The sequence below is a fragment of the Syzygium oleosum genome, unplaced genomic scaffold (assembly GCF_021117445.2).
Source record: "Syzygium oleosum isolate NSW1041296 unplaced genomic scaffold, Sole_v2.1 Sole_v2.20, whole genome shotgun sequence".
NCBI lineage: Eukaryota > Viridiplantae > Streptophyta > Magnoliopsida > Myrtales > Myrtaceae > Syzygium > Syzygium oleosum.
The window spans coordinates 7243668-7256948 of record NW_026607504.1 but is presented as its reverse complement, the minus strand read 5'-3'; the positions used below and the strand labels follow the sequence as shown (position 1 = coordinate 7256948).

At 41.5% G+C, this 13281-nt stretch overlaps 2 protein-coding genes across 2 annotated transcripts; both read left to right on the top strand.

The window, feature by feature from the left end:
* The first annotated feature begins 258 nt into the window (after positions 1–258).
* On the top strand, positions 259–1332 carry LOC115670371 (probable glycosyltransferase At5g20260). The gene has a single exon (XM_030591621.2). It carries the CDS (start codon positions 259–261, stop codon positions 1330–1332), a length of 1074 nt encoding a protein of 357 aa, XP_030447481.2.
* A 2457-nt stretch (positions 1333–3789) lies between these two features.
* LOC130140646 (folylpolyglutamate synthase-like) lies at positions 3790–11587 on the top strand. The gene is made up of 16 exons (XM_056320572.1): positions 3790–3989; positions 4087–4226; positions 4360–4425; positions 5290–5399; positions 5569–5629; positions 5770–5853; positions 5953–6009; positions 6145–6205; positions 6913–6959; positions 7070–7147; positions 7496–7660; positions 7735–8028; positions 8687–8765; positions 9647–9799; positions 9882–10042; positions 11079–11587. The coding sequence occupies exons 1-16, from the start codon at positions 3980–3982 to the stop codon at positions 11136–11138; spliced, it is 1626 nt and encodes a 541-aa protein (XP_056176547.1). The 5' UTR covers positions 3790–3979; the 3' UTR covers positions 11139–11587.
* Positions 11588–13281: the final 1694 nt, after the last annotated feature.

The following is a 13281-nucleotide window of genomic DNA, read 5'->3' as shown; positions in this document are numbered from 1 at the left end:
TTAAAAGGTTAGGAAAGGACCAAAAGATCAGACGGCAGTGATGTTCAATTCTCCGAAACATCGATCCGGAGTCCGGACGACCCGATTCGGATCCAAACCCCAAACTTCCTCTTCTAAGTCAACGCTCGCCGCCGGCGATGACTTGTTTTGTCCGACCTCACAAAACGCCACGGACCTCCCCCGATTCTTCCCCCATCAAAAGTCCTGCTTCGATCACAACGCAAATCGCTCCTCCTCTCTCCTCTGCCTCCGGCGAAAATGTTCGTCGCCGACCTCCCTTTCCTCCTCCTCCTCCTATTCTCTCTCCTCGCTCCACCGTCCGTACACTCCACTCCTCCTCCTCCTCCTCCGCCGCCGTATCGATCGCCCGCCATCTTCGCCGCCGACTACGACGACATGCTGGGGAACTTCAGGATCTTCGTCTACGACGCCCGCAGGACCTTCGAGTTCAAATCCGAAGCCGAATCGCTCTTCCTCGCTTCCCTCCTCGGCAGCCGCTTCGTCACCGAGAACCCTAGCGAGGCCCACCTCTTCTTCGTCCCCTTCGACGGCGGCCTCTCCGAGCGCTCCGTCGCGCGCGTCGTCCGGGACCTCCGCGCGGACCTCCCCTACTGGAACCGTACGCTCGGGGCCGACCACTTCTACGCCTCCTGCGACGGGATCGGGTTCGGGTCGGACCGGAACCTCCTCGAGCTGAAGAAGAACTCCGTCCAGTTGTCGTGCTTCCCGGCGTCGGGCGGCAGGTTCGTCCCCCACAAGGACGTGGCCCTGCCTCCGGCGGGCGCTGCTCGGGTCGGCGAGGGTGAGCCTCGCGCGCCGCCGTCGGACGGGCCGGCCGAGCACCTGGCGCACGCGAGGCTCGGCGCGATCAAGGACCCCGGCCTGGCCGGCCGGTTAGCCGGAGATCGGAACTTCCTGATCGAGTCCGAGCCGTCGGATCGGGAGACCTTCGAGCGCCGGCTCGCGACGAGCGAGTTCTGCTTGTTTGACTACGGAGGCGACGTGTCGGGGATCGGGGACGCGATGCGGTTCGGGTGCGTGCCGGTGGTGGTCACGGACCGCCCGATCCAGGACCTACCGCTGATCGACGTGCTGAGGTGGCAGGAGATGGCGGTGTTCGTCGGGAGCGGCGGCGGAGCGGCGGGGGTGAAGCGCGCGCTAAGGGGGATGACGAGGGAGCGCGTGGAGCGGATGAGGGGATCGTGCGTGGCCGCGAGCAGGCACTTCGCGTGGAACCAGTCGCCTCAGCCGTTGGATGCGTTCCACATGGTGGTGTATCAGCTTTGGCTCAGACGGCACACGATCAGATACGCGCGGAGAGATTGGAGTTAGATCCATCAGTTTATTTTTCCGGTCAAGAAAAAAGTCGTTATTTAATTTTCTAGTTCCCACTGAAAAACTTTATTCTGCTCTGATAAAGCATGGCTCCACCTATTTGCACAAATTATTTGTACGATACAAGGCAAAACGGGCATTACAAATAAAAAATCCAAATATAACACGAATGATACGCTTAATTTTAGGCCTAATTCCAAAAAAAACCACAAACTTTATACTTTGTCCCAATTATACCCTGAACTTTTTTTTGTCTCAAGAAAAACCTCAAACTTTTCTCAGTCCCAAATCTACCCTACTGTTTATAACTCCGTCAATTAACGTCGGAAAAAAAAAAAAAAAAGCAGGCCATCGGTGCAGGCGTGGCCAAGCCTTCGCGCCGTAGCCGCTCACAGCCAGCCGGGGAAGGAGCGGCGGCCCTCGCCTGGGGCCGGCGGGTCGCCGGCCTTCGGAAGGCCCGAGCGAGGGCCACCGCTCCTTCCGGCGGGCGTGGCGGCGGGCGTGGCGGCGGCCCACGGCGAAGGCTTAGGCGCGCAGCCCACCGGTTTGTTTTTTTTTTTTTCTTCGCGAATGTGGATGGAGTTATAACATAGAGGTAGATTTGGGACTCGAGAAAAGTTGAGATTTTCCCGGAGACAAAAAAAGTTCAGGGTATAATTGGGACAAAGTGTAAAGTTTGGGGTTTTTTTTAGAATTAGGCCCTTAATTTTATACGTCGAAAGTGAATTATTTAAGGTAGAGAATCAATATCACGATAGTTATGTTAACACATATTGACACGAATATTAAATGCGTTCATTAGTCTAACACGAGTCGCCGATCTTTATATACATTAATATATGGATCATTTACCTATCGGTTGTAATTTCAATATTCAAACTCTGTGACTAGTTTAATTACAAAATTATCATCGAGAATTGAGAGTTTGTTATTCTGGACAATATTTTCACACAAAATTTACTTCTCTACATGGAATTCGTTGGTTTTATTGAAAAGTTGCTGATGCTTCTCTTTTTACAACATGAAATATGTGGATCGAAAGTTCCAAAATATTAAATAAGCATATGATTTAAGTCCTTAAGCTTATACAAAAGTGTAATTGAGTGCTTCCATTCATTCTATTAATTTTAATTAGCGACAATTGGTAATTTCTCAATGTTGTTAGGGGTGATAATTCTAGGAGTAAAGTTACTCCCTTACTGTGGCACCACATTAGGCACCGGCTGTTCCTAAAGAACATCAAAACAATCACATTTAAATTTTTTTCAAAGCTCGAAATGATGGGAAGTTAACATGTGTACCCGATTACACGTTTTGGACATGTTACTGGGACATTGATTCTTCTATTTGAAAATATTAAAATTCGAATGCATTTTATTTACAAATTTTAGACACGCTAATGCATTTTTCCTTAGCTATTAATACACATGTAAATCGCTAGCCAACTTTTATTTATATTTATATCACGGCCTTCTAAATTTAAAGGTCAATTTTGTTATGACCAAGTGGTGATTTACTAATACGCATTAACAACTTGTGCTCCCTGACAATATATGAACACGAGAGTTACCATGCTAGTTAAAATTAACTAATTAGCAAAACTTACTATTCTTAAGATTAAGAAATACTGAACTCAATATTCAGGATAATATTGCGAAATTGCAAGCTTTATCATCCTAATGGAAGCGAACAACTTAATAAATGCATTAGTAATCATCATTGCTGCTTTATGTTAGTATCTTTTCTAATTGACTAGGTTCTTTTTAGTTTCTTTATTGATTTATGGTATTAGCTTCTAAAATTCCATTTGCTAAGTGATAAAAAAAACTCGACGAATTATAAAAATGGAATTTCCCTGTTTAAGAATGGCCATTTCCTATTATTTTAGCAAGTAAGGATTTCTCCATCGGAGGATAACACTAGCCTCGTGAGCACACGCTACTCGTGTGAAATACGATGTTCGGTACGTTGAAATTTGACCTCACTAAAAAGCGAGAATACATGAAGATGTATTGGCACATCTGAGCTCAAATCACTTGATAAGTTTTCTAGAGCTACTACATGTTTTTATGGTAGTCGGTAAGTCTCCAATTTCTATTGCAGGGTTAGATAATGATAGTAAATAAATAAAGTATCTGTGTAAACTTTTTATTTCATTTTTCTAGGAGAATATTTTTGGGACACATTATTTGAAAATTAATTTAATTGCCTCGAGTTCACGCACCACCAACCATAAGACAAAGAACCAAATAAAAATAAAAATAAAAATTACAATGCATAAACTGCTGCACTTTGATTCCTCGGTCTCCGGTCGCTATCAGCCCTCCTTCTATCGTCGTCGTTCATCCACCACCCTCCCACCCACTCCTTCGCCATCGCCACCCGTTCGAGCTCGTTCCCTCCTCCGCCTCACCCGAATCCCTCCGCCGCTCGCCACCGCTCGCCTCCGCCTCGCCTCCGATTCCCTCTCTCTCTGCGCGCGTGCGCGAGCTTCGGGCATTCCTCGCGACGTGTATCTCTCCAATCTGCATGTGTGCGTTGTGCATGCCTCGAAGGTCATCGCCGTGAACGGAAGCTTCACTCCGTCGCTGTTGACTGTGTTTCAGGTCCCGAAGAGCGGGGCGCGGAGGAGGAGGTGGAAAGTATGGCGGAAGGTACTTCCCCGTCCGGCGGCGACGGGTCATTTTGCTGGATTTGCGAATTCGGGTTGCTCTCGGTTGGTGCTCGCTTGACGATTCTGTGCATCCGCAGGTGAGGGCGGTTCGGCGGGGCCCGCGGCTTCCCCGTACGAGGAGGCGATGGAGGCCCTGTCTTCTCTGATCACCAAGCGCAGCCGCGCCGACAAGAGCAACAAGGGCGACCGGTTCGATTTGCTTTTCGATTATCTGAAGGTGACCTTTTATTTTTTGGTGGAGCTCTTGTGGTTGATTCTCTCTGTTTGGTTAGATAAGCGAGCGAGGACTATTTCATTTGTTTTTTCTCTCCTTTTATTTTGTGTCTTTGTTCGTGGTTTTCCGATTTTAGATGTTGGATTTGGATCAGCAAATCCCGCAGATGAAGGTCATCCATGTGGCTGGCACCAAGGGCAAGGTACTAGGCATTTTTGCTTGATTCACCAGATGAAGTTCATCTCATTTTTATGCGTCTGGATGTATTTATGTTCGAAGATGCTCTGCTTTCTGGGTGCAATGCTCGAAACGGCTAAGTGTCTGCAGGCGTTAATAAGATCAATTCAATGATCGACTGTTGGCGTCTCTCTTTGTATTCCAATTTGCTTGGCTAGATTCAGTATTTTTATGTATAAGGGAGGCTCATTCTGAATTGCTGCTGTCAGCTTATGAGGGGCATTGGTACCTAATTCTACTTCCCTAAGCTACCTAATGCTCTTTCGGGGCATCGGTATTGGGTTTCAGCTTGCTAACTTAAAGCAGACTGCTGCAGTGATGTTTGGGTTCTCACTTGTTTCACCATTTAATCAGAGAGCTTCAGCAGGGCTTTATTCATTTTCTGCTCACAGTTTCTTTTTGAACAGTGTAGAAAGTCAACATAGACTACTCCTAAAATCTGAATAAATGACTTTTGGGAAGTATTATTTTTCTGCGACTTTTTAGTTTGTCTTTTTCCATGGAAATTGTAAGTTGATACTAGTTTGTGAGCAGGTGTTATTTCAAACTGTCTACTCATTATTCTCTGGCATTTTAATTTTTAGGAGTTCATTGTAATTTTATTGGATGGAGTGTATGTTTAATTTATGCAGGTTTCGTAGAACCATTTGTGTGGGATGTCTTTATACTTTGCATAAGCTTGCTCTTGGCCAATATTAAGTCATAATTTAATTAGTAAGTCATAATGTAGCTGTATCATACTAGGACTTTTGAGTCTTACAGCGTGGTAGTATCTAAATTCAGTGAAATTTCTTCGTGCTGATTACTTTTTGCTGTTGGACCTGAAAAGGGATCCACATGCACTTTTACAGAATCAATACTCCGTAATTGTGGGTTCCGAACTGGACTTTTCACATCACCTCACCTCATCGATGTGTGCGAAAGATTTCGTTTGGATGGGTGAGTTTCACTTTTTTGGTTGGACTTTCCAAAACATCCTTTTGCTTTCCTTGGTTGGGTTGGTTTAAAGAGCATCCGAATAGACGGATGGATGATTTTCTACTATGCCTTTTGGGTGTGTGTTGCATGACAAATTCAGTAATTTTCCTTCTCATGGTTTTGGCTTCAGTGAGGACATTTGCGAAGAGAAATTTTTGGCATACTTCTGGTGGTGCTATGATAGACTAAAGGTATTCACGCACGCCATTGTCACGTCATTAAGTGTCTGTCTGCTGCGGTGGTGTCCTATTGAGACTGCTGCAACCAGGCCATTGTTTTTTCAGTTATTTTTCTCTAGCTCTGATTTGGATGACTGTCTTTCTGTATGCAGGAAAAAGCTAGTGAGGATGTACCAATGCCTACTTATTTTCGTTTCCTTGCCTTACTCGCCTTTAAGATATTTGCAGCAGAGCAAGTTAGTTCGATATAACACTTGGATTCTTACTAGGAGTTTCTTTGTCTCTTTTGAATATTAGTAGATGATTCCCTTTTCAATTATGTATTCGCTTTACAGGTGGACGTTGCCATCTTAGAGGTCGGTTTAGGAGGAAAATTTGATGCAACAAACGTGGTATGTGCTCAATTGTTGTACAAGGAGTAGTTTTGAGATGCACTCCACCTTTCTAATGGCTTATACAAAAGTGACAACTACGACTTAAATTAGTAAGCTGCCCCTAAAGTGATTATACATGCATCAACTCTGCAGGTTGAGGCACCGATAGTCTGCGGTATATCTTCTCTGGGGTTTGACCACATGGAGATTCTTGGTTAGACTTCAATTTCCTCATTTATTTGTATTAAATTCATTAATATATAAAGTATCTGCCATGAATTGTGCTTGAGTATCTTGAGTAGTGTAAACCCAAACAGTGTTTCATAGGGAATGAATGGTTCCTTACTGGCCCAAATTTTGCTGGTTAGTGGTCTGGGTGCCAAAATGCATTCTATACTAGCTTGGAGTAGACCTGCAGGTCACTCGAGCGATATTATGAGTTCAATAAGCAAGAAGCCTGCTGTCCACAATGCACACGTTATTGAAGGGCTCCCTCAAGTTTCCTGTTGAATGTCAACTTTCAGACTTTTTATCTGTAAACTACTGCTGCTTGATGGGACATTTTTGTGTGACTTGGTAACCTGTTCATGTGTCTAACTTTTTCCTTATAGTTGATGAGTTTAAGAAATTCTTTGATGTGTCAAACCATGAACCTCATTATGAAGTTTCACACATTTTTGACAAGTTTAGATTGTAGTTTCTGAAGGTTGACAAGGATCTTGACCAATCTGTACCATGTCTCGCATATGAATTTTCATCCAAGGCATCTAATCATGTTGTCTATGGATATTGCATATTGTGTTGTAATATAGCTTATGGAATAGTCCTGGCTTGAGATCACATGGTTTCAGTCTAAAATTATAATAGTGATGCTGGTTCCACTTTGAATACTTATCATTGTTATCTCTTTATGTTGCACAGGAAATACCCTGGGAGAAATTGCTGGGGAAAAGGCTGGTATCTTCAAGGTGTTTTTCAGCATTTGTATATTGCTGAAACATATAATTAGCACCCTATCAGCATATTGTTCTTCTTAGGGATCCATTTGGCTTATATAGTCTAATTTCATGTGGCCCAGCGAGGAGTGCCAGCATTTACTGTGCCTCAACCTGATGAAGCTATGCAGGTGCTTGAAGAGAAAGCTTCTCATTTGGATGTAAGATGTTCTTGCTTCGCTGGTCAGTTACCAAGAATTGTAAGATGCATGAAGTAGATTACTTCTTAAATAAAAGGATTGACTTTGTGCAGGTCATAATCTTTTCAATATGAAACTTCTTTCCTATTGAACATACGGAGTTCTGTAGCAGGAAATGAATTGTAAAACTCGCGGGTGTCTATTTCTCAAGCTTTGTCTAGTTTTTCTTCTGAAATAACTTGAATACTATATGTTTTCTTGATTGGATTTTCCTCACTTATTAGTGAGCTAAGGATTGATTGTATTTCAATTGCATAATTCCACATGTGAACATATAGTTGATTGACAACATAATAATTCTGCTTATAGTTGAATCTTCAAGTTGCACCGCCACTAGATGCCAACCTACTTAATGGTCTGAAACTTGGGCTAGTGGGTGAGCATCAATTTCTCAATGCTGGTCTTGCTGTTGCTCTATGCTCTACTTGGCTTCAGAGGACAGGTCATCAGGACATAATCTGTCTGCAACAGATGGTAAGCATAATCCTGAGTTCATTTCTGCCGGTATTTGATTATCTTTCCTCCTTTAATGTATTTTTGGGTGCTAGAGCAATTTGCCCGAGCAGTTCATTAAAGGGCTGACATCAGCCAGTTTGCAAGGGCGAGCTCAGATTGTCCCGGATCGGCTATTAAACTCTGACAGTTCAGGAGAACTGGTGTTTTATTTGGATGGTGCTCATAGTCCTGAAAGCATGGAAGTATGCGCTAAGTGGTTTTCTCTTGCTGTTAAAGAAGAAAATCAACCTCAGAACTGGTGTAACCAGCAAGGGGGCGACTCTAAATCTGCAAATCCAATGTTAGGCAATAACTATGGCAAAAGTTCCGGAAAAATCTCCACACAGGTAGAGCTCATTGACTTTGTTTTATATTTATTGTTAGTATTGATGCAGCGAAAAGACGGGTAGGATTTGAAAAAAAGTACGGGATACTTTTGTATGCTTGTGCTCTGTTTTGATGGTCAGTCTGGGTTGATATATGTTCGAGCAAATGAGAACGTGCATAATCTATGAAATATTACCAACAGTAATTGACATCATTCTAATCTAAAACATCATGAGATTCATGTGATATTATCTTTGTTGATCAGAATACAACCGTAATTTCTTTGTATGAAAGAATGGACTTTTATGCATTGACAATGGGCTGGCAGTATTTCATGGTACCTTGTCATGTGGTTAAAAGGACCAGCTTAATGGAAAGAGTTGGCATAGGTTCCAACTATCTTAAGCTAGGAGTTGGCAGATCCAATTCCACTTGTACAAGACAGTCGGTTGGAATTATTGGCAACGTTCTTAGCTTTGTGCAAGAATTTACCTTAGCAATTCAGCTGCAGAAGTTGATGGCTATTATTTTGTTTCTCTATTTTTGTGTCCTTTTCACAATTGGTCACGGATTTCCTTGGGATGTAGAGAAGTAAAATATGTGGGAATGGTTTTGCTCCTATGACTAATCCATTGTGCCTTTCTAGTGAATCTGAGCTAATTTATCTGACCAATGCAGATACTTCTCTTCAACTGCATGTCCGTGCGAGATCCTAAGTTGCTCCTTCCTCGCCTGATGAATACATGCGCTAGTCATGGTAAAAGTTCAATATATATTGCATCATCAACTAGTCCTTTCCCCAAGTCGTGATATGAAAATACATTCTTTCATTTGTCTTCATATTCACTATTTACAAGGTGAAACCAGTACATTGCTTTCAATCAACAGTTGTAAAAATGAAGCCAGGGTAAATGTTTGACATTTTTGTTTTCAGCTACAGATTCAAACATCTCTTTACATGGATCTAGACTGATTTCTGTATAGCTTCGCCATACTTACCCACTGATATTGAGAAAGTAGAACTTTTCGATGGTCATACAAGCTTAGCTAGTAAGTCTCTAGGTATATGTGAAAGTGGCCAATGGCCATTGCTAGTATGCAATGGAATCTTCTACTGTCGTCTGTTGTTGTGTTGTTGTTTGCTGTTGTTTCGTTCACATCCTATATGTCACGCGTAAGATCTGGCTTACATGCAAGTGAGTGTTAAAGATACATGCTCATATGCATTCTGGACATGTTTTCGGACAGCTTAAATTTTTGGAGAAGTGCTTGTTCAATAACATCCTTGCATGACCAGCTAAGATGCACCTAGAAAATTTTGCTGACTCTGTAAATCAAAGAGTAGAGTCATGTTTTGAAACTAAAATGTAATTATGATCTTTACATAGGCTGAACTGCATTACCAACAAACTAACAAAGCAGTCAAACTACTTGACCAAAAGCAACCTCTTTGACCAGCTTTTTTTCTGATCCCGTTTTAAGGACATTTTGTTCTCCAGCATATGCCAGTTATCATTTCCACAGAGATCTCTAGTTCCGCATATTTGTCAGATGCATGGAATTGCTGGGCAGTATGTTAATGTGAGGATGTCTTTTGGACAAATGTATAATGACACGCATAAGTATTATAATGTCCAGGAGTGCATTTCAAGAAGGCGCTTTTTGTACCGAACATATCTGTATATTACAAGGTTGGGTCACATGCTCTACCTCCTAGCAATTCTCAAGTTGATTTGTCATGGCAGCTTGCTCTGCAAAGAGTTTGGGAGAACCTTATCCAAGGTGAAAAAGGTAGTATTTTATGTGCCTTAGATCTGTCTCTGTTACTCAATGTCTTCCACTCACATATATTCTTCATACATGTGATGTATAGAAGGCGAGGCCAAGAACATAGATGTCGCTGGTGATGAAGTTAGGGATGATACAGAAGCTTGCATTAAAAGTTGTGAGAATAGTGCTGTGTTTTCTTCTCTTCCATTAGCTATTAAGTGGCTGAGGGACAATGCACAACAGAATCGCTCAGTGCGGTTTCAGGTAAGGGTACTTTATTGAAGAGCATTTACCTGCTTCAGATGTCAGGAATCAACTCTGTTCCATTTGTGAACGTACAGGATCTATATTACCTCTTCTGGAAAGAAATGGCCTGCTCATTCCAGTTTTTCATATTATTTTTTCACTTGATTATAGCATCTTGTATTTGGAAAAAAACTAAGTGTAACTTAGGCTAGAATGTAATGTTAATTCTTAACTAATTCGTTCATGTTGGTTTTTGGGTGATGTTAAGCGCAATTTTTGGTAATTGACTGCATAGTTGGTACATAACTGAGGATAGCCAACTGATTAGTAGAGTGGGGGACCTGACAACAGAAATGCTGCAGAGGCCTAGGCACGAATCTAGTGAGAAATACATTATTAATATTTCTTTACTAGCAATCAGACATCAATGCTTAAGATGATTATGTTTGAAAGAATCTCGTATCAATAAATTTACTAACACAAGCTTGGTGAATGTCAAATCTAGGAATCGAAACTACAAATTTGTATTTTGCAATTCTAGCAAAAGGGTACTTCTCTTACCTTTTCTTTTTACATGCATCCTTTTCTGCCACTCTTACGTGGGCCTTCTCAATACTTGCGAAAGGCAAAAGAGGACTTGTATCTTTTCTAGTTTTCTTTATGATACTCTTCCAGCTCATGAAAACTTGTCACATGTTAATCAATTCACCCATTTACCATAGAATATCACATTAGTTTATTTCAGACTTTTCCCTTATTTTTTGAACAAGGAGCCAGAGTGAAATAGTAATCTTCTAGGATGAGAATCTTTACTTATGGTTGACTTGCTTGAAATGCTTTCGACCGGTGCATGGACTGTTGGCTTGATAAAACATTCATGACATAAACTTTCAACTTGCAGAAGGATGCATCGCTTGTCAAGCTTAATAAAATCAAATGGGGTCAAATTTCCTAGAAATGATCGCTACGTTTCAACTTGACCTTTTTGTGTTCCTTTACTACTGGATGATTGTATCATTTAACTTACAGTTGTTTCTTTGGGATAATATTTTAGGTCCTTGTGTCTGGTTCTTTACATCTCGTGGGTGACGTGTTGAGACTTGTCAAAAGGTGAAGTTGTCAACCCGCTTGAAGCCTTCTTAGATTGCTTTGCTGTGGAATACATTGCATTGCGGACGAGTTGGATCTGTCCTGAATGGAACTTGTCCCCTGCGCGCTAGCAAAAGAACTTTACTGAAATGCCGAAACTGCATTGCTGGTTGTCAAACTGCCAGGAAATTCTTCAGCACCCGCAGGAATCTCTTTTTGGTGTTCTGCCATTATTCTACTTATTCGATGTTAATTTATTTGACGTCGAGCATTTGAACAATAGTCGAAGCGAAGAAGGTTGTTTGGATATCTGTTGAGAGCGGGCTTTTCTCCCTTTTACAGAAGAACACAGGCTCTGTTGTGTTGTTGACTGGAATGAACTGTATTTTGCTCATATGTCATTGGGGAAGCAACAGTGGATTGGCCTCCTTTTGCGACTTCTAAATATGCAGTTCAGTCGCCCATTTTGGTCAACTGGTAATATGTGCATAGCAATCACAGGATTTTTTTTTGGATAATTGTGCTTTTAAGGTTTTAAACTAAATCACAATCAGGCCTAGAGCACGCCGTTGGTAGAATTCAGGAGTCAGAAGTCAGAATTAACACTTGGAAGATGACCGAATATTCCCACTCGAAAGATGTGGGAGCTTTGACGCTTGAATTCCACCCCATAAAACCAAAGTCCTTAAAAGTCATCAATTGACCAACGACCAGACCTCAAGTCCGATTTTTGCACTTATCCCATGTCAAATTAAGAGAGAAACAAAAATGGACTTGTACAAGTAAACCGTTACCTATACATACTTCCTGATAAGAGATTTTGGAAGATCAGACATGTTAATTTTACCGATTCTCCGATAAAAAATCCGCCCCGTTTAACAGGAAGCTTTTTTCGACCAAGAAAACGGTAAGCTTTTAGTTGGTTATCGCAATTTTAGATCTTATCATACGGAACATGTACATCGTAGCAGACAAGAATTCGCCTTCAAAGCCACCACTAATAACTATTATTCGTCGAACGATGTAACATATATCCATCATAGGTGACATGAAAAGAAAGTAAACGGTACTTCCCCCATCCCGAGACAGAGACAAAAACATTCTTTGAGGTTTCTAGAACAAAACATTCTTCAAACAGTTTTGAAAGCTTACATTGATCGTTGGAAGAGTCCCTGGTTCCAAGGCGGCTGATGTTTCTGACCTAAGATAACAGACTGCTAAGAAGCTCTTCCTTGGCTTCAACTCCTATTTTCTTCGAAGTTTGAACTTGTTCTGAATATCCAAGTGGAGTTCTGAATATATGAAGCGAAAATTACTATGCTAGTTAAAATTACCCAAACAGGAAAACTTACTATTCCAGTGTTGGGGAAGTCCTTATGCTTTGCTACGGTCTTCAAAATGCCTTCTCTATCAAAGTACAGCAAATTCGGACAAGAAGAAAATCCAACTCTAAAGACTAAAGCCGTGCATCGAACTTATGATTGTACTCGTATAGCTAGGGCACACTCCAGATAGTAATTGCCGATAAATCCAATTAAATTTTCATTTAAAAGTCAAAAGTCCGTGATAAAACTCGGAGAAGATATAGGACATGTAAACGACCCGAACCCATCCGTGTGAGATAAACCCCAAAAGCAATCGTTCAAGAGGTGTAATCTTTCATGTTGGATCTCCATTAATGAATTAAGCCGTAAGTCATTTAATGTGAAGACATACGTTCTAAAATATGATAATTTCATCTTCAGGATGTCATGTAAATCGACAGGCCAACGTGTCCAAAACAAAGAGGACAAAGCCGAATGGAAAAGGCCAATATGTCAAATTCGTCCTACATTCATTTTGCATCCATAATCAAACTTTGCTAATCATAACTCCTTATTTTAAATTAATTTCCCTGGGAACCTACACTTAAAGTCGTGTAAAATATATTTATTTTTAATTCCGAATTCTGAGATATTCTGAGATTTAGGACATTTATTGTCAATTTGTGGTAATTTTTTGGATTAGAAAAAAAATGAGATAACTTTACATACTTCCACGCAACACTTGAGCGACGTAACTACGTTATGGAATCGAGTAAGCAATTTTACGTCTTTAAATATAGAAAAAATGAAAATTCTCATTGCTTGCAATTGAAGAAAGAAATAGAGAAAGTCCTGTGGTTGAAT